Source organism: Puntigrus tetrazona, chromosome 2 (assembly GCF_018831695.1).
Source record: "Puntigrus tetrazona isolate hp1 chromosome 2, ASM1883169v1, whole genome shotgun sequence".
NCBI lineage: Eukaryota > Metazoa > Chordata > Actinopteri > Cypriniformes > Cyprinidae > Puntigrus > Puntigrus tetrazona.
Window position 1 is genome coordinate 13,276,090 of NC_056700.1, and position 22,404 is coordinate 13,298,493.

The 22,404-nt window shown below is 37.4% G+C and overlaps 1 protein-coding gene across 1 annotated transcript in view; it reads left to right on the forward strand.

The window, feature by feature from the left end:
* cdh18a (cadherin 18, type 2a) overlaps positions 1–22,056 on the forward strand; it is a 38,403-nt gene extending 16,347 nt beyond the window's left edge. The window contains exons 4-12 of the mRNA XM_043263883.1: positions 1,181–1,300; positions 7,953–8,120; positions 8,429–8,616; positions 8,761–9,014; positions 9,873–10,009; positions 11,518–11,639; positions 14,476–14,590; positions 19,172–19,423; positions 21,265–22,056. Of these exons, the coding sequence (XP_043119818.1) occupies positions 1,181–1,300; positions 7,953–8,120; positions 8,429–8,616; positions 8,761–9,014; positions 9,873–10,009; positions 11,518–11,639; positions 14,476–14,590; positions 19,172–19,423; positions 21,265–21,770 (1,862 nt within the window). The 3' untranslated portion in view covers positions 21,771–22,056. The remainder of the gene's footprint in view (positions 1–1,180; positions 1,301–7,952; positions 8,121–8,428; positions 8,617–8,760; positions 9,015–9,872; positions 10,010–11,517; positions 11,640–14,475; positions 14,591–19,171; positions 19,424–21,264) is intronic.
* Positions 22,057–22,404: the final 348 nt, after the last annotated feature.

Consider the following 22,404-nt stretch of genomic DNA (forward strand, 5'->3'; position numbering starts at 1 on the left):
GCTTGCAGTCTGCATCAATGGCAGTGCACATCAACCCTGCAGTAAATGGACTGTCAGGAAAGTGCTAATTGTCCGCAGAGTTCTTCCTTCCTATCCGAATCAATTGGCTGGACTCAAGCCAAAGAGCTGTGAAATTATCATTCCTCACAACCTGTCGGCACAATGTTCCCCTCCGGGCACAGCTAGGGTAAGGGCAGGGTTTATTTCTCACTTCTGGCCTTGAGATGCTCTCCTTCATCGCTTTTATTTGCTCTCATGCTCTCAATGAGACTTTTAAAACATTTTGAGTCTTTAAAACTACTTGAGGCTTTAAAAATGTAACACAAACAGAAGGCAGTTATCTGCATATGTATCTTTACCTGTTGACAAAATGATATCGCTTTGATATTTTTGGCAGCGATACATTTTTCAAAAAATAAGAAAATGATCCAGGGCACAAATTTTATTCAATATATATGAGATAAATAATAAATAAAAGCAGACGATTAAGCTTTAAAGCACACTGTGCACATTTTCAATCATAAATTTCTCACTTTAATTATGTGCGCTTCATAGGCATGCCATTGAATTTGAATTTTAGATATATTCATTAGAAATATTGCTTTATTTTATGTGAAATAATTAGCTTTTTTCTTATTGTTCATTGGAATTTATTATCCTCAAGTCATTATTTGTGCCCTTCCGAGTAAGACATTCTGCTTTGGGTACAGAACAAACACCAGCCGTGAGCTGGCAAGCTCTCTGACTCCACTTTATCAAGCTGTGATGAATTAATCACTAGCAATACAGATAGAGCCTTATAAGCTGGTTGAGGGCCTCTGGCCTTTTAAGAGAGGCTATTCTAGAGTCTGGTGCCTTCAATCTATTGTGTTTGTGTTCTTTTTTAAACTGCAAATGTGTCTCAGACTAGAGCAGCGTTATCGCCACCATCCAAGCCCCACAGACTTTGTAATAGCATTAGATGCTTTAAGGCTTGGAGGAGAGAGGCTCATGACAGGTGAATTCAACCTGGTACAGGTCAAGGAGGCATGAGATGAATCACTTGAATTAGCAAGCGGCATATGAGTACTGCCTCTGTCGGAGCATGCTTGTGGCATGCATTAATGAGGATGAATGCAAATCTGAGCATGTGAATAATTTTAGCAGTTTAACTCAGACCTATTTTTTTATGTCCACGCAGGAACGTCGGTATTCCAGATCACTGCCACAGACGCCGACGATCCCACCTACGGAAACAGCGCCAAGATCGTCTACAGCATTCTCCAAGGGCAGCCTTTCTTCACCGTCGACCCCAAAACTGGTACGCAAAGATAAAATAACCTGTTTTATGGACATTTTCAGATGCCTTTGACTGTAGAAGGCTGCACTTGAATATTTTCTGATTGTTCCTGTGAGCTTGTGCGAAGTCACCAGAGGGTGAGTCACTCCACAATAATAGGCTGTAGGAAACACAGATACATTTGCTCTGTAAAACAGCTTTCAGGCTCACAAAGGAACTCCCGATTTATTGCGCTACCCTATGTGGAGGATAATTGATGGGTTCTCACATTGTTGAGGGCCTTTCATGCATGTTGTTTCCACCTTTGAAGTGATGTTGTTTTCCACCAAGACTGAGGGGAAAAACCCCTCCCGACTGGAACCAAAATGCGCCTTTTGTCGCAGGGACGTCAGTTAAGCATTAAAGGAATATGTATGCTCTTTCGAACGGAACTCAGACTCAGGCATCTACATTGAAATTCCAATAAATCATGCGGGGAAATGTGGGAAATATCATTCTCAATTGTATCTCAGAAATAAATCAATAAACCTACATTGAGGGCGATGAATATGGATGGTTTTCTTTGGAGACTTACACGGTACACTCAATTACTCGCACAAAGCCTGGGTGAATAAACAAATCATTCTCAGAATATTATCAACACATGAATGAAACGTTGAGAGCATGGCATCATACGACCCGGACTACACTTTTCTGTGAAGGGTTTGAAAAACACCTAAATCCTTGGCCTACTTGTTGTGATGTACCGCTCGCCTACAGTGTATATCCTAATTTAATGTCTTCCTTCCTCCCTCGTTTTTTCATTCTGTGCTTAGTAGCCATTTGGTTCAATTTCCACAGTGGTGGTGTTTGTTTATGTCAAGTTGAATGTGCCTGGAGGGTGTTTGTCCCAGTTTGAAAGCGCCAACCTGCCGAGTGTTTATCCCATGATAGTGCCTATTTGGTGCAGGATAAATTTGCTTGCCTTATATGCGTTTGAGTGTGCCAGGATGGTGTGTGTAGATGTGCGACGGTCTACATCAGCAGTGTACGAGGTAAAATGGTGAGTAGCATCTGTTCCAGCTGTTGGTGCGTGTGTGTGTGTGGTGTTTCGGCAAATGCCCTGTCAGCAACAGCACTAACTGCTGACCCAAGAGACTCAGCTTAGTACCAATACGTACTTCCATCCCTCAGCTATCCACCACAAAACCGCGCCAATTTACACAGAATTGCTTCATGGGTACTCCACTGTGCATTTATTTATTATGTGTAATTGCTCATTCAGTCTCCCTCCCGCTGGGACCCGTGGGATTGTTGCCGTCCTCCACTGAAGCGGCAGATCTCTGATGGTTGTTTGTCTTTTATTGGTGTCTTCAGCGCTAAAACTATGAGATTGGATGGACCGTAATCCCTCTGTGGTCACTCTTTCAACTCTTTTCTCATCTCTAATCCCCTGTTTGTGGCTATCATGAAGCTTTTGATGGGATTAAGAGGCCATATGATAATGTTCACATCAGGGGTTATTATCATAGGGCGCCGGTTTAACGTTGCAATCTTGCATATTAGTGTTGCTTGCTCATTTTGGCAGGAAGTGCCTATAACCTTAGTACAGAGAGTAGTGTGTGTGTGTGTGTGTGTTTGAATCACTCACAAATAATCCAATACTCCAGGTCTAGAGAGCTTCTTTTGCTCTTGGAGAGAGATAAAGCATTGACAGAGTCTTGTCTCTTCTGCTATGAGCATCACAGCTATAAAACGTTTCACATTTTAAGTTTATCCATAGATATAGAGTAGGTGGTATTGGGAATTCTACTTTTGAAAATGTAGTATGCCAAAATTTAAGAGGAAAATGTAAAGGGATAGTTTACCCAGGCATTTTAATTCGGTCATTAATAACTCACCTTCGTGCAGTTTCAAATTGGGATGGTGACATGGCCAAAAAACAATTATATCGATAATCAATAAATGTTATTAAGTTTAAAGCCAGGTTTTGGCTCCAAAGTGAAGTTGTAGAAACCTGAACAAAATAAATATCTGAATACAAAAAAATATATTTCTTAGTTTCTGAAATAATATAACTTTTTTGTGTCTTAGAAATGCACATTTGATATTATTTTTCATTATCAAAATCAGTAAAATTTTTCAATTTAAATTTTTTTTAGCAAACTCAGTTTTATATGGTCAAATTTATTCTGACCGAGTTTTATTACTTTTTTTAATTAAGTATCGTTCTCCCATAGTATCATACATTTAAATCACGATAAACATACTTAATAACATACACATAGCACCTCAATGCTATGATAAAAATATAGTATATAATATAAGTAAACTCACCTGCTCTTGTGAGCTTGTGCTGTGCGGCACTTTAAACTTTGATCTGAGTGAATAAACACTCTGTGTGGAGCGATACAAATGCGTTGCACGTTTTCATTCCGCTTTTAGTGCATAAACATTACATTGAACATTTATTCGAACTCTTCATATCGTTTTATCGAGAAAAATTGTATTGTGACTATCACCCAGTCCTGGTTTCAAACCTGTAAAGCCCCTATTCACACCAAGGACAATAACTATAAAGATTATTATGAGGATAACGATATTAGCGTCCACAGCAGCGAACGATACTGTCTGTTTATTCTAAGCTCACTCACATCTGCTGCTTTAAGTTCTCAAGCTTGTTACAGAAGATGGATTCTGATTGGCTGTCGATGTTTGCATCTTTCATCAGCTTGAAATTTTTTTACCAATGTTATCGTTTCTCTGTTCTTTATCGTTATCATTGTGGTGTGGACTCATTGATATTAAAAACGATTTTTAGTTGTTTTCACGCTGATATGTTTAATTTTTTATGTATGTGATCAGTTTGATTTTAGCTAGTAATTTGATGCTATAAAAAATGGGTGAGTTGTTGTGGTTTATTGGGTCTACAAATGTTTGGATGAGAGTTTGATACCGCAGATCCACCTCATGACAATACTGATCAGACTCGGGCTCCAAACTAATCTCTACTTTCTAGTGGAAGAAAGCGGAGACACAATGTAATATTTACTACGAAAAGAGTACCAGCTGACAGGATACTGTACAACCAGGCCCTAGTTCACCAACATGGGCAACAAAGGTGAATGTAAATGTAAAAATGTAAATAGAGCATGCTTGATCATTTTAAAAGTTAATTATGAAGCCTCTACGATTGAAGAATCAGCAAAAGAATACATTGGAAAAAGAAATTAGAGTACCTTAATTGGAAAAAATGCGGAAACAATTTTCACTCAGAAAAGGCTAGTAAATTTACAACAAATTTCCAAGTGAAAACCTAAACATAATTATAAATTTACTTGGTAATTCCCAGTAAATATTATTGACAATTTGTTTGTAAATTGTACTTAAGTAATGCTTACCATGAAAATGAACTCTGATGATCCACCGAAATTAAAAAACAATAAGTATACACAAGTACATTTCACTCAGTCACAGTTTATAAATGTAACACTGGGAAAAGGTGTGCTATTAAAGCAAGCAAGTAGGTGAGTAGCCACTCATTATTCTTTTAAGATAACATGTCCACTTAGTGTAATATTATCCAATTGAACACAGAGACCTCAATACATGGTCCACCATACACAATCGGTAACAATCAGTGGAACTCAAAAACAGAGAAAATTTTGATCTTTTTAATTATTCATGCCCCAGTGCATGGTGGGAAAAACTGAATAAAAACTGTGATATTTACTTAAATAATCCTTTTAAACCTAATAAACAATTATAAACAATTATACTTAAAAGTGAATGACACTTTTTTATGCAGTATTTACTTCACCATAAAATCACTTTTTACAGTGTACCAGCATTAATACTTTGATATATATATATATATATATATATATATATATATATATATATATATATATATATATATATATATATATATATATATATATATATATATATATTTAATAGTAATAGAATAGTGGTGTAATAGTATATTGGATTTGATCTATTTTTCTTCCTACAATTACAAATACTCAAGCTACTGTTTCCTCCCATCCGTCTCTTTGTAAAGTACAATAACTTTCATTGTGTCTAATCCTCTTAGCTCTTACCTCTACTGCCCCTTTGTGTCGTAGTTAGTTCGGCCCATTTACCGGTGGGTGATGCTTAACCCGCGTAATGTTTTGCACTTTCACTTTAAGGTTGACTGTCTGTTGTTCCATAGGAAATCAAACTCTCAGTACAAAGAACAGGGCTTACCAATTTCTGCATCAGTGTCTGGTCCTGTTTGCTTTATTTACTTTCTGTCTCTGCTTTGTGGCTACTAGCTGAATACTAAGAGCCTGTTTAACATGAACATTTTGCTTTTTTCGTTGTGTTGTCTGCTGAAATCCCCTGTCCTGGCAGGTGGTGTCTGCTCTCAATAGGCTGGGTGCAATCTCTATGACATTCTCTGGGGCTGAACACTGGCGTGTGTTTATTTGTTCTGGCGGATTGAGGTATCTGTTTGCATATTTTTTTCTCACTCGTACTGGTCGTGTCCATTTAAAAAGAGAACATTGCATGTTCGAATATTTAGACTGTCCATCTCACACTTTCACAAATAACATGAAATTGAAATTCTCTGCTAGTCATTGCCTCAATGGTCTTCTGTGCTTCTTGCCAACATTTTGGTCTTCTTGTTGGTGTTGTGTGTGCATTTATATTAAAACGTTCAGACTGAAATATATATACTGCCCATATATTTTATATGGTTTGTTTAGTTATATTGATATCAGATAAAAAAAAAGTGTGTATATAGTTACAGAGATGCTAGACATTTACCATTTTCTACTCATCTTCCTTCCTATATAATATTACATTTCTGTATACTTCTTAGGTTTTAATGAGAATAAAAAACATCATATGAAATTAACTTCAGTTATATATCATCAGGTTACATCATTTTAAAAAAATCAATAAAAGAATGGGATATGTCTCATGTTAATATCTTGGCTTAAAAATGCACACTTGTGTGTGAAAACATCAAAGCATTTATTTTATTTATTTTATTTTATTTATTTTATATTTATTCATTTGATGATACTGTCAAGAAGTATCCTATATATTCACTAAGAAGTAAAAAAAAATGTTTCTAGTGCTTTGTACTGACAGAGTCTATGCTTTTATGAAATGATGCTATTGATTTCCAGTGTTTTTAAACAGCTCTTCATTACCCGTGTTAGTGCATCGGGCCTTGGTGTATCATGTCAGTTGGTGCTCATTTCTCAGTAAACATTACCATGGGATCTTGTGGCGTAAAGGGGCACAAATACAAGTTCACATGGCAAACGCAAGCTGTTATGCTTTCCAGCCTTTCCTTCATCCCTGTCTTATCCTCAATCTCCTGAGGGAAAAGTTGGAGCAGATGGCAACCTTTGCTTTAGAGCTTTAGAGTATGCAAGAGATGATTACCAGCATGCTTTGTGCAGGAGTGTGTGTGCACATCTGGAAAGGAAGGTTCATGCTAAGGGCTTAAACCGCATAGGAACAGTGCATAGAGGTGAGAGGTCAGCACTCGCCTGCTGGTGTGTTGTCAAGCTCGAACAGAACCTGTACCAGGTCAGAAGAGGGGCAAACCACTCGTTGTGAGCTCGCCACCTCAATAACTAGGGATCAAAGATCTGCAGTGTACACATGACTTTCTAGACACGTACTTTTACTGTGAATGGTGGCTCTTATATTGCTGAAAATGCCATCAAATGGCTAGCGGTTTGATTTCAAGCTATGGTTCCACCCACCCCACCCCCGCAAAAAAAAAAATCATTACTTACTCACAATCATGTCTTTCAAAAACCCATTTAACTTTCTATCTTCTATGGAAAACAAAAAGGGAATTTACAAGCTTTTCTTTTGCATACAGTGAAATTGAATGCTGGCCATGGCTATCAAGCACGATTTTCTGTGAATAATGACTTCATATGAGTCTGAACCTCACACAGAGATATATAGTAATATTGCTTCATAAGACTTAAAATATAGTGCACTCTTTCTTAGGACTGCTTTTATTTTGCCTTTATGGCCATTTTTCCTTTTGAATGAGCTTCACAGCTCTAGTCCTTCATTTTCCATGGATAAAAGTAAATGAAGAATTTACTTTATGTGAATTGTACAGTAACTTTCAAGAGATGTTAAACCATTTAGACTCAAAAACTTCTATTTTGCTGCTTGGTAATAGTTTATAAGGTAGTTGTTAAGTTTAGGCACATGATTAACATTGTAGAATAAAGAATATGTGCTTTAAAAGTGCTAATTTACAACCATTATGTTAATAATAGGCATGCTAATATGCAGCTAGTTAATAGTGAGAATTGGTCAGTATATTAAATGTTGTCATAACCTTTTTATACTTTGTTTTAAGTGTTTTATGCTCACCAGGCCTTACTTTTATAACATCATAAATGTCTTCACTGTCACTTTTATTAAATTTTGACAATGTTTATGTTTATCAGACTTTTGTAGTTCCATAACCTTTTGTTTTTACTTCATTTGGCTCAACACCGCCCTAATCTTTGTCTGCTATGGAAATGTGGACTGTTTTAATATGTGTACTTGAACACTGTAATTTTCAGAAAATCACAATAATTTGAATGTCCAATAATAGGATATGGGTTATGTAGGTCAGCGGGAGCTGCATTTATTCTTTCTGTCCTCTGGGTCACAGGTGTCATCAGGACAGCTTTGCCGAACATGGACAGAGAAACTAGAGAGATGTACTCCGTCATCATCCAAGCCAAAGACATGGCCGGCTCCGTCGGGGGTCTCTCTGGATCGACGACAGTCAACATCTCACTGACCGACGTCAACGACAATCCACCACGATTCCCTCAAAGTACGAGTGCTTCTCTCGGTCTCTTTAACCATGGAAAAAAAGTCTGAATTTTAGGCACGCCCTTCTACAGAAACCATCTAATCCTTAAATCCCTTTGAATGTACTGTGAACTTATCCCAAATGGCTGAATTCGTTTTAAGCTTTATTTTGTGAAAGTAAACAACTTTCATTGAGCTTGCGCAGGTTTATCCCAAATAAACCCTGCAAATTAGCTGAGCGCAAGCAACACTTTTTAATATTCGCATCAAAAGATTTGGAATGTTTAATAAAATCGCATCTGTTCTGTTTGTGTTTATCCTCCACTTCAGAGAACTATCAGCTGTACGTGCCAGAATCTGCTCAGGTAGGGAAAGCAGTTGGTAAAATCAAAGCGAACGATGAAGACCTTGGCGTCAACGCTGAGATGACATACAGAATTACCAATGAAGAAGGCGCTGCCATGTTTTCCATCTCTTCAGACAGTGACAAGAGAGAAGGAGTCATCTCCCTCAGAAAGGTCTGAACTATGTGTTCTTACAATACCAATGGGTTCAACAGCCACGTAAACTAATGTCTGCTCATTCAGACAAGCCCTGTCATTTCCCAGACTAAAATGTCTTCTCTGCTTCTCCCTTGATCTTTTTACTGATGTCCTATCTAGCCTCTGGACTATGAGAAGAGGAAGGCTTACTCTTTGAACATAGAAGGTGTCAATACCCATCTGGATCCTCGTTTTTCCTACCTGGGTCCTTTCAAAGACACCACCACGCTCAAGCTTATCATCGGGGATGTTGACGAAGCTCCGGTGTTTACTATGGACTACTATATCATGGATGTGTATGAAAACTCTCCGGCTGGGACAGATGTTGGCATGGTAACTGCTCAAGACCCAGACAGCACAAGAAGCAAAGTCAGGCGAGTTTCCAAAGAGAATTATATTGATATATGTGGTTTTGAGGCATATTTTACAGTGTCTATATATTGGTGCAAACGTCTCTGCCAGTAATCCATCAGGGTTGTACCCATTCAGAATTGCATTGGGAATCTCAATTCAATTCCTGAATTTGATTTGCAGTAGAAAAGAGGAATGCGCAGAATCACAATTCAAATTGGAGTTTAATGAAGTACATATTCTCCCATAGCAAACTGTAGTGATAGCAAAATGTTTTATAATAAGTAAAGGTAAAGGAGAATCATATGAATATTTATTTTATTTCATGCTTACAATATAGCAATACTCTTGCTTAGTTTTCTTACAATTTCCATACACTGATTTACACTTAAAGTTGGGATGGCCACTCAGGCCAAATGCAGAAATAGTCAAATCTGGCTAAAAAAAAGCCTTATCTGAAAATTTTGAATAAAACGTTTTAAAAGCCATGATATTTGAATGTTTATAATGTTTTATTGTTCCGCTTGTTAAACACATTCATACATAATTTTAATTGTTTAAGGTAAGCGTCTTAACAAAATGTCTTGAAGTATGATCTAAACAGAAATGATTTAATAAGTTGTAGGTGACAGGAAAGTAATTACTGAATAATCAAATGTATAAAAAATATTCACAAGGCTTCAGAATCTGCTTTTTTAATCATTTGTTAATGTTTTTTTTTTTTTTTTTCTTTTACTAGGACACACATATTTCAGCATTCGGATTTAATGTCCATTAAAGCATAATGTATATTCTTCGTATGTGCTTCTGCAATATCTGCCATCATTATTTGAATATGGTCTATGAGTAGAACTTGCATTGAACTTGCATTGCAATTTTAGGTATTCCATAGACCATAATGCAGAAGGTGATGCACTTTTCACCATCGATGTTGACAGTGGACTTATTACAACAACCAGAAGTCTAGACCGAGAGGAGGTAGCCTGGCACAACATCACAGTGATGGCTTCAGAGATCGGTATGTACGATTCTGAGGCCTGAATTTGTTCTGTATTCATTGATTTTTTTTTTTAAGATGGTTTCTGAGGAAAACACAGGGAACTATTTTACCAATAATATCGTTATATTGAATCAAGCATTCTTCTTGAACCATGGATTGGGAACACCTTGTCCAGAAGGAATAATTGGCCCTGAAGTCTAAATCATTGATACTGACCAGAACAAATGTCTCCTTGAAGGTGGAGTGTTGCATTGTTGGATTGATGCTGAGGCTGCTGTTGGCATGCTGATGTGGCTTTGAAGGTGGACCGGGTCAATCCATTTTTCTTCTCTATTTTCCGATTTTTTTTTTCTCTCTCTCTCTCTCTCTCCCTCCTCTCTCTTTTTAACAGATGCTTATCTAAGCAATTATCTTTCCTCTACACTTTTCTTCACAGTGGTGTTCAGCTAATGGGCTGAAACTGCCCTCTGTAAACGCTTGCTGATAGTGGGCTGATAATGTTAGGTCACTGTAGTTAATCTCCGTTCCATCATACCGAATGTCGTCCCTCGCACATGAATCTAAAATGGGTGTAATGTTTCCCATACTGATTTTAAATTCCAATCATGCTTCACCAAATCCGATAAGAGAAGCATGAATCACATATATATCTCACCGTAAGGGTAAAAACATGGTAAATGTGAAATATATAAAGATATATATATTTGAGGCTTTTCGTGTTTTATTTTTTCACACTTTGTTCTTGAGTGTATAAGACAGCAGAGGAACAGGTCGCCCCTGTGTCACGAGGCTGAGACCCCTTTAATATTATTTATTTATTTTTTATTTCTTCTTCTTTTTTTTCTTAACAAACCAATATAAAAGTCACATGACACTTGTGGGGGTCTTTTCATATGAATTTGATAGATTAGTTTTCATTTTAGAATTTAGATATTATATGTGTGTAAAGAGAGAGAGAGGGAGAAAATGAAAAAATATAAATACTATCATTAAAACAGCAGTGTCAGTGAAAACACTCAGGTTAAAGGTGAGACATGTGATGTGAGCAGAAAATATAACATTAATATCACTGATAAAGTGAGCTGATTTCCACATCAGTTATTTTATCAGATTAGTATAAAAGTGTAAAACTATGATTTAAAATATGTACAAATATATGTCAAAATAACAAGACAAACAGACAAAATATATTTTCTCAAAATGTCATTTTCTTAAATTGTTCATTTATGATGTATGAATGAAGTTGACTGCTGGACATTACAGAAGAATTCACACAATTAAAAAAGTGCCCAAAACATTTACATTTAAAATGTGAATAAAGAGTTTAAGGACACGCCTGCCTTGTAAATAAAGCATGGTATTCGACAGCAAATATTGCTGATTCAAGCTTTATGCCAGTGTGTCCTGATATGGCATGATTTCAATCATGTGAAATCCCTCATACATTGATCATTTATTGCTTTTTGCCAGTTATTTCAATGAAAAACATCCATGATTGAATATTTGTCATATTTTTTTTTTTCCAGACAATCCAAATCTGGTGAGCTATGTACCAGTCACTGTCCAGGTCTTGGATGTCAATGACAATGCCCCCTATATTGCCACAGACAGCGCTTTGGTTGTGTGTGAAGGCTCCAAGGCAGGCCAGGTTAGTTATCTCCTCTCAGTCCTTTTCTCTGTGTGTCCCTATCATTCTTTTTTGAAACCGTTTTTCCTATCTGCACTCCTCCTTTTTTCTTCTGTCCTTTTCTCCTACCTATTTCTGCACCATTTCTGTTTTCTCAAACCATATTTTTTATGGTTTAATTCCATCTTTCTTTTCACACATATGTATGAACACACACACTCCCACGTACACTAACAGCATGGACACATGCATAAATGAGAAACACATACGCTGCCTTTATGATATGTCTGACACCATCAAGGATGGATTTATCTGTGGCTCGACAGACTTTGGAGGCTCTTAAACCTATAAATAATTCAGCATGTACCAATGTATTCACCGGCAGATAGCAGTCCGCATCAAGCGCACTAGAAATGGCTCACAGGAAATGTTAATCGTTGCACGTTGAAATCTAGGTTCATGTGCAGCAATGCACAGCAGTGCTGCGGCATAGCCTTTATAGCTTTACCCTTGAATGAGATTACTATTTAAGCAGTTAGACACACACAATTCACACACAGTGGGCGACAATGCATTTTTTAGATTAAATATCAAGGGTTCTCTTTCAACATTTGCGCCCGCTGTGCTGGTGGTTAACCATAAAGAGTGCTTAAAGGGATAGGTCACAATTCCGTCATCGGTTTACTCACCCCAACGATGTTCCAAACCAATAAAAGTTTTTTTCAAAACACGAATCGAGATATTTGTAATGAAACTTGATTTAAAGCATTAAAAGTCCAGGAAACCAATACTTAGAAGATTCAAATAAATGTGTCATAAAATTAATCCATAAGAATCAACCAGTTTGATCCATTTGAGTCTTGTCAAAACATACAATTTGAATCAGGATTTATATTGCACTAAATATTATGAACAACTTTAATGTAGATGATTATTCACATATTTGCCACATGTGATGCAGTATATGGTCATGTGTTGATCATTGCTTAGATGTACAAAAAGAGCCTAAATTGAATAATCATATAAAGCGATACTGTATCTATTCACACAACTTGGACTAAACGGCTTCATATTAATTCATTTTACAAAGTATTAATGACCTTTTTGGATGTTCCAATTTTTGGATACCTTGAATTTCAGTGGAGGGATAAAATGTATAAACACCTCATAGATATTTAAAAATATACCTTAATTTGTATTTTGAAGATTAACCAAAGTGTTATAAGTTTGGAACAGCATAAGGAGGAATAAATGATGGCAGAATTTTCATCTGTTTAAATAAAGGTTTGGTAAATTATTCAGGCTGAACAAAAATGTGTGAATAATGTACATAGTTGTGTTTTCATTTTGGAGCTCTGTATAATTAAAGGCTGCTTTTAAAGCACCGCAGACCCTTTCTTTTTTTTTTTTTTTTTTCTTTTTGGGCTTCATTCAAGCCCAGTAAATTATTTACTGTATAAGGCAGAGGTCAATTCATAACCAAAGAAATTGTCTCTCATTTATTCTTACTTCTGGTCTGCTGCGCTCAAACCGGTCCATCTAGCATCTAAATAAAATCCTCTTCCCAATTACTGAAATTCGTGATTGTAACTTTGTAAGATAATCAGGGATTGCTGTCATGCTGTGGCCCTTGATTAAGAGTTTCCACAGATATGGCAAAACCACGTTTCTTGTACTGGCATCAACTCACAGGAAGCTCTTTTCTTTTGATCTGCTCTGCACTCATTCACAGCAGTACGCTGCATGAAACAATGCAATGTAATTTGGGAAGAAATCTGTTATGCAGTGACACAGGCCAATTTCACACTTGGCTTTATTACTTAGAGACCAGAGTTCTTGTCCAGAGTTCAGTTTTACTCCCTTTTCCATGTAATGGAATATCTCGTTGTACTTTTGGGTGGAAAGTGCATTATGTTCACAACCTCGAAATTACAAAATGATTTGTGATTGTCTTAAAAGCGTTAATAAGAATGGGATCAATCAGCATATTTCGTGTTATATACCATGACTTAACACCAAAAGTGTGATGAATTTCTAGATTATATGTTTAGAGTAGTTTTAAAAATGTTTCCGAACCTCTCTTGAAAGTGTCTGGTATGTTTGTGTTTATGGTTATGGTTATGGTTACTGCATCTACCTGACCAAAAATGCAGTAAAACAGTAATGTGTATGTGCGTTTAGTGCTGTCAAACTATTTTATTTTGTATAATATAATTGTCTATACTGTGTATATTTATTAGATATACAAACATATGCATGATATATTTAAGATATTACATTAAATATACTTTTTAAGAAAATATAGAAAATAAATGTAAATATTTTGAAAATATATACTGTATGTGTGTGCTTTAAGCACCAAGTAAACAATCTGAACTCTGGCATAAAACCGACTCGGATCCACACCAGATGCTCTGGTATCCAAGTTCCCCCGGGGAGAGAAACCCCTGCCCCAACATGGGTGGTACAGCGCAGACAGGTGAAGAGCTTCAATAATTGGTCCAGACTCTGCATGAGGAGATTCCCACTTGCAGCTGATGTGCTAGCAGGAGCCAATTAGGTTAACAAGCTGACAAAACATCATGAGTCTGAGCAATGCTTCAAACTAGCGATCTGTTCAATGACTGTGATCCAGACACCCAACTGGCCAAGGGGCTTTGGGTCAGCAGTCTGAAGTTAATGTCTTTCAAAAGTAGAGAAGAAGAAGAAGCCCAGGTGGTCCAATTACATTTCTGGGTTATAAGGAGTGACAAAACCCATCTCTCAGAGAAGCAAAAGCGTCTGTTTTAGATATTTTTAGTGAAATTTTTCATTCAACCTTAATTCTTTAGCTGGTTTTCTCTTGTTCTCGGTGTAGGTCATTCAGACCATCAGGGCAACAGACAAGGACAACTTTGCCAACGGTCGGTTCACTTTTGCTCTACCAGAAGACCTTCCAGCGAATCCAAACTTCACTCTGAAGGACAATGAAGGTAAAAAAAAAAAAAAAAACACACATGCAATAAACAAAACCACACTTGCACAAGATTTCTTTTGGCTTGGTAATACATCTAATTAGAAAGAGTCTGACGTGTTAAGCCCATATTTTAGGAGTTAGTTACGAAAACAAATTCCATATTCAGTACTTAAGTTGTACACAGGCTCTCATGAAAGTCAAATAAGATCTGACTGATCTAAAGGGGCTCTCCGATGGCATCTCAGTAATGGAATCTTTCTAATGTTTTCCAACTGATTTCCTGATGTTTGCTCAGGGCAAACCCTCAGCGCCTCTCCACAAACATATTTAGTACCACATGTTGTCACACAGATCACCCTCATTTCTAGCCTTCCCCTCCTCTTCTTGCTCTTTTTTTAATATCGTTGCAAGGCCAGCCGAGCTGTTTCCTCGGAAACCAGGTCTGTGTTTATGTTAGCTCAAGGCTCCCCGGTGGAGATGGCTGGGCTGTAATGATTTCCTTCTAATGTCGGACCGCTGCTTCGGTGAATCAGGGCTGCAGGTGGACCGGTTGGAGTTTAACAGGGCAATCAGGGAGATAAGAGGCAGACGCTAAAAGCCCAGAGTTCAGAAGAGCTAGTGCTTCAGAGCTTTTTTTGACTTTGTATCCTAGCCAAGGTCTCTTCATACTGCCTTATCCTTGAATATTATCCCAAAGGATGGACCATTACGGACCGTTTTACGCATTGGGGGTCGGAGCGCTCTGTTGCGCTTGCCGTGATTGGGTGGGTGTGTAGGCTGTCATCCTTGATCACGTAGATGTTTCTCTCTTGGCGCCGAAGTCATTATGCCAGCGTCCACACGACCAGAGCGCTTGCCAGGTTGAGGCGGAAAAAAATATGATGGACATTCCCTACGGAGGTGCACTTACTTCCCCCTGGGAAATGGCAGTGAGTTCAATTGAATAATAATCATTTTGACTGTTATGTTCTTCGACGTTTTTCATATTCTAAATCTAAATCTAAAGCGTTTTTAATGAAGCTCTCCAATGAATGGGTGTAGGAAATGCTTAGTTCGCCCTATCTGCAAAGATAGCCTATGTCAAGTTTGACAACTTGCCATGGTTTTGGCAAGAGTGTTTGTGTTTGTGTCATCGGAGATGTGGAACGCATTACATCGAGAGGGTCCCTCCTGGGCCAATTCACCGCAATTCTCTCTCAGGCCATTTATCTCCCACCATTTAAACACTCACATTAAGTTATAACAGCTAGAGCGATCAGGACTCATGCCAGAACTGCAGTATTGGCAGTATTTGTTGTTGTTGATGCGATTTCCTGTTTATTTATTTATATATCTGTATATTTATTGCACAACGCATCTCACAGTGAAGATTAATTATCTGCAGTACATGCATGGTTCGCTCTCATGTTTTTTTTCACAGGGAAAGTGTTTACGAATCACTGCTACTTAAATCAAAGTGCAACTGTGAATTTCCCATCCATGTGTAATTACAGACTACGTTTTCTGCGTTGTTTGTGAAGATTCGCTAATGATCATTCCACCCTCTGTCGTTTCATGTTCATATTTTTTAATAGTGTTTGGACAGATTAAATGGAGTCTACCTGCAGGCCATTTTATAAAACCCCCACAGCATGAAATCAAACACAAACGAGCTAAACCTAGGGGTCACTACATGAAGGGCTGATTTATCCGTAAATATTTCAGAGATGCTAATTTGGCTAGTGTTAACCTTAACCCTGAGTTAGGAAATTTTCCTTCCTGTACTATCTAATGCATGCACAATAGATGCTGGTTCTGCAAGCATTAGACCCCTGGAGAGAGACTGAGCCATGCCTCTTTTACACTGCTGTAGACTTATTTGAATGTTTTTGAACATTACGGGCCTAGAGATGAGAGAACAATATCAAATATTTCTAGAAATCACAGTTAAGGAATATAGTATACATTTATGTCTTTTCATTCATAGAATTAAAACATATTATTTTCCTTTTATTAAATAAAATCATCAATACTTGTAATTAGCTACTTTTCGTTCTCCCTGGCAGTTAAATAACTGTCTGCTTCTTCATTTTTATTATTATTTTTTTTAGACATGCATGGTTTTTCAGTATCATAATAAAAAATGTTTTTCAGCCAATATTAATGATTAGAATGTTCATCGGCTAATTCTTTTTTTATGTATCCATATTGGATGTATTGTATACTAATTATGACTGCTCATTTGTTCTATTTTTACATTTACATTAACTTTGACATTTTCTAACACAAATCTAAAGTTAATCTGTTAAAACACTCATATTTATTTTATGAAATATACATTGTACATTATAATGTCATGATGCGTTGTTTTGTGTAAAAAATAAAATACGTAGGTAGGTAGGCGTATCATATACAGTATATAAAAAAAATCTTCTTTTTTATTTGATACAATGTAAAATAAATGCAGTTTTGTTGCTATTAGCTCCCAGACCAAATTCCAGAATATGGTTTGGATACTTTTATGCCGTATGCAAAAGTTTGTGAATACAAATATAAAGTAAATGCTCTGTCTAAACTCCAATGAGTTGTTGCAGGCAATTTGCCCAGAGGTGCATTTATATAGCGTGATTGATATTAAAATGCCCCTACCACTGTTAAACCCAAACCCACGCTCTTACTCTCCTGGGAGCTGGTATTCAGAGGGAGACAGAATTCATCTTGCAACCCAAACCTCCTCAAACCCTCCCAGCCTGCAGAGTCAGAAGACGCTAGCTCAACACACATCTGCAATGTGAAGCAGCGGCATGACCGTGCATACGCTGAGGTGCTTACGACCTGCCTGTCTGTGGGTGTGTGTATGCGAGAAAGGTAGCGACAGCTAGAAAGAAGGTGAAAAAATTTGCACAAGCCTCTCAAAAATGAGAAAAGTTGGAGCACTGTAGGGAGTTAATAAAGCGTGATGCTTTTGTCACTGTGTGGGGTTTACAGGCTGTCAGCACACCGGCGCTTCAACATCCCTGTTGTGGAGGTAAAGCAGTAAAGCAAAATGTTGTTTTTTAAATCAGACACAAGTAAAGATGGGCCAATGTGGATCAGAAAATTCTAAACTTTTTTTCTAGCTAAAAAATGTATTTATAAAACTCATAGTTCTGATTCTCAGTTCTGATTGGATTTAAAATCATATAAAAATTGCATTAGTTATATGTTCAGTAGTTTGTTGTCAGTAACCATATTGGGTAACACTTTATTTTGAGGGTCTTTGAGGGGAACGTTCTGTTGACAATAAGTAACATTGCGTTTATGCATCTTACGCAACTTTCATTAGAGTATTAGCGGTCTGTCGCTTAATATCTGCTAACTCTTTAGAAATTATCTATAGACGGTTCACTCCTATGTCTATGAATCGCAAATTGAAATTGTAACTCACAATGGCGAAATAGTCCCGCCTTCTAAATGAAAGAACCAATTGCTGATTGGTAATAATTGCATTACTTCAGCAGCCATTAGAAGCTCCTGTTCCCATAGAAACCTGTGGATAAAAAATTATGAAGTTGTTTTATTATTTTCAGGTGTTTTTTTCTATTTGCAACACATTGAGCTCTCTTGACCACCGTAATATTTGAGTATAAGAAACAATGGACCGGTACATTTCAGATTTTGTTGCTGATTTGAAATATGTAATTTAATTGTAACTTCGGCTAGCAGTTTTCAGGATTTCAGGATTCCCCCATTCATTTAGGTAAGACTTGTCTTGTTTAGGCTGCCTGGATGCATCGCAGACTTTGCTATAAGTAACTTTGTAAGTACAGGTCAACCTATTCTAACCCTAACAGTCCGTTAAAACTCTAGTGAGTCTTAGTAGATATGTAGGTGCAACGTTACTTATAGTCAACTAAATGTGTTAAAGCGACCATCAAAATAAAGTGAAATTCATTTTTATATATATTTTAAAAGAAGTCGGTTTTTGATCAAAAATAGAGTAATAACAGGAATGTTATGAAATACTATTACAATTTAATATAACCATTTAAATATTCCATTTATTTTAACTTATACATTTCCATACATTTTTGTATATATGCTTTGAAAAAGTGTCTGTTGAAATTTGGCTTAAGTTGAAATAGTATCTTATAATTCCAAAATGACAAAATGTCACATGACTCTATCGTTCTAACATGCTGATTGGGTAATGAAAGCAAATGTCGCTTAATATTTTTGCAAATTATACAGGATTTTTTGATGAATAGAATGTTCAATTAACAGTTTTTAGGAGTCACAGCAATTTTAGGTTTGTTAAAAAAGTATTCATAAAAAAAAAAAAAAATTGTTCACCCCTAAATACTGACTGATATATACACCAAATATTATGCACAGTGGAATGTCTTTTATCATAGTGCTGTGGTTGCCGTTTTATCACTGTTGTCATTTAAACAGTGAAGAATCCAAAACCATATCAGGCAGCTTGAAGATGAAGTAACAGAATGCAATATTCAAAAGGCTGTTCTCCATTCTCAGAGGCAACTGCCTAGAATGGAGAGTGAATTGTTTTGTTGGCTTCTGTTGCACGGCGTCGTCATGCATGCAGCCAGCGAGAATAAACCTCTGCTCTCTCTGACAGATAGCAGCGCGAGCGTGTTGGCGCGCAGGCAAGGCTTCAGCCAGGCGGAACAGGAGCTGTACCAGCTGCCCGTGGTCGTGTGGGATGGAGGAGAGCCGGTCCTCAGCAGCACCAGCACTCTTACTCTCAGGGTGTGTCCGTGCCAGCGAGGGGCCAGGACGCCAGTGTGCAGGGCCCAAGCCTTCCTGTCCTCGGCCGGTCTCAGCACCGGAGCCCTCATTGCCATCCTGCTATGTGTGCTCATCCTCTTGGGTAAGGCTGAAAACATGACAGCCAAGAGAAGAACTTGATTCTTTCCTTCATGAATTTGCCATCAGGGAAAGAGCAGAAACATACGAAGGGGTTCAAAGTTTTGAATCCAATATATATATTTATACATTTTTTTGCACTTTCTTGATAGATAGATAGATAGATAGATAGATAGATAGATAGATAGATAGATAGATAGATAGATAGATAGATAGATAGATAGATAGATAGATGATTCTGTAGACTGACAAGCAGACATGGCTGTGGATCATTTATTATAGAGATCAAAGGGTTTGTGAGATTATGTATATCCAAGATCATCTATGATGCTTTCTTTTACTTGGCATCCTGAGAAACACTGCTTGAAATTCACTGGTTTTAGATGAGAAGTTTCACCCTCCAGAATGTGTGAAAACCCTTCTCTCACTCCGGTCCACTGACAAGGCCAAATATAGACACTACTCAGGAATGCTGCACAAGTGTGTGGGCTGAGACCAGGAACAACAACCGTAACGTGCACACACCTGAACAGACAGGAAGCGTTAATAATACATTTAAAAATAAGGCGAAACAGTATTTTTGCTTGCTAAGATTTAGAGGTTCTTCCCAATTTACAAAATGCCGAAACACAATGCTGTGGCTCTATTCCAAAATCTAGTGAGGTGCCTATGTACCCTGCTGAAGAAAAAACGTTATTTAAGCCTGAGCTGGTTTGCAAGTCTCAGTTGATTTCACTGACTGGTCGAGCGGATCTTTTGGCTGGTTGTAGAGGGGATTTGTGCAGTTAAACCAGCTTTGGCATCTTAAACCAGCTAAGACAAACAGACCAGCTTAGTTTAGGTGAACTGGGTGTTTTCATCAGTTAATAATTGTCATTATTAAGGCTTTATTATTCCAGAAGTAGACAGCAACACCTTCTTACTCCTCTACCTTTTTAGTTAACAATTTAAGGTGGCATGTATCCATGTTATATCTAAAGAGAGCATGATGAACATAATAAACAGCTGAGTGAAAAACTCACCCAGCCAATAATGTCAGAATACAATTATATTTGATCTAATATGTGTAGACTATTTTACCTAATGCTTACTTATGCTATATAATTCTAAATGTATTAAAATATTTTGTTATCAACATGCCATAATATATGTAGAGTTGAATCTCCCTTGGCGCATCTAATTTGACGCTTTTATAATGTTTAATTTTAATGTCTTGTTTTTTTTAATTTTTTCCATTTTATATTTTGATTTTATTTAATTTCATTTCACATTGATTTTTTTGAAATCCTGCGTATGAGGGTGCATTTTAGTTAGTATGCTATACTGTGTTATTACATTTTTAATAGTTTAATAATTTTCTATAAAAAAATATAGATAGATACAGTAGATAGATAGATAGATAGATAGATAGATAGATAGATAGATAGATAGATAGATAGATAGATAGATAGATAGATAGATAGATACATAGATAGATAGATAGATAGATAGATATTTTTATTTTTATATTTTATTTCTGTTAACGTTGTTTTTTACTATTGTTGTTGTTATTGCTTTTTCTGTCTTAAAAGGTAGCTGTTTCTAACCGGGCTGATCTATTTGAATGAAGAGGCTTGTGGCTATTTATGGCAAAACACCATTGATTTCACATCAGCACATGAGTGATTAAGTGATTATTTGCCCAGACAAAGCTTTTCCCCATATGAAAATGTCAGCAAGCAGATGATTGCACTCCTCATTTTGTACGCCCATGCGATACGTTGCTAACTCCCGATAGTAGTGAAGCTAATTCACATCACCATTTACACGGATGAAAAAACTAAGCTTGTGTCTCCTCTCTTGTAGCCATCGTGGTTCTGTTTGTCACTCTGCGGAGCAAGAAGAGCAAAAAGGAGCCTCTGATCATCTCGGCGGAAGATATCAGAGAGAATGTAGTCACTTACGATGACGAGGGAGGAGGCGAGGAAGACACAGAGGCCTTTGACATAGCGGCGTTGAGGAACCCCGCAGCGGCAGAGGAGATGAGGATTAGGAAGGACCTGCAGTCGGAAGTGTGGAGAGCAATGGGGACCGAGGCTCTCAGCCAGGCTTTGACCTTACCGGACGAGGACATCCATGAGGTGATTAAGCTTAAGGTAGTCGAGGCCGACCGGGACATGAGTGGCCCTCCGTACGATTCTCTTCAGACTTACGCTTACGAGGGCCGCGGCTCCCCGTCCGGCTCCATAAGCTCTCTGGACCTGCCCGAGCCCCAGACGGAGTTGGACCTCAGTGAGGTAGACAACTGGGGCCCTGAGGTACAAATACTGAGCAGAGTCTTTCAAGAGAAAGGCCAGCAGCACGTCCCGTAATGGCTGCGCATGTTCTGTAAACCAGAAGTTGTGTGTCGTTTCCCTGATGTCTGGTTAAATGGGACTGCAGTGAAAAATGAAGATTTTTTTTTTTTTTTTTTTTTGTCATCCAGTTTTGCTGTGGGATTATTTGACTGTTGTTTTTCACTGGCCTCTACAAGTGGAAGTTGATTTTTGAAGAAAAAGTTTAAAATTGAGAAAAAAATAAGAACTCATAAAGGAAGCTATTTTCCCTGGTGTATATTTTCTATTGCTTAATAAAATTCATGATTCCAGATAAAGTAAAGCGTGCCTCATGTTCGTCCATTTCCAGCAGCTATACAAAAGTGTCCCATTTCAATGTCTCGGCTGGTTTAGGATGACATCTTTCATGCTAAACTGATAAACTTCCTTTGATTTTGCAGCCTGTTGTGTTTAAGTTTCACCTAATATTTATACCAGACTGACATTGAGCATAGAGTGTGCAACATTTAGTATAAATCACCTCTGTCAAAAGCAAGAAAATAACTTATTATAATTCTCATGAGCAGAGAGAGTTTTAATTGGATAACAACGGCATTCTGTGAAAGATAATTGGATTCAAATGCTTGAGTGGGCACCTTTTATTACTTTCCTAGGACTTATAAATCAACTG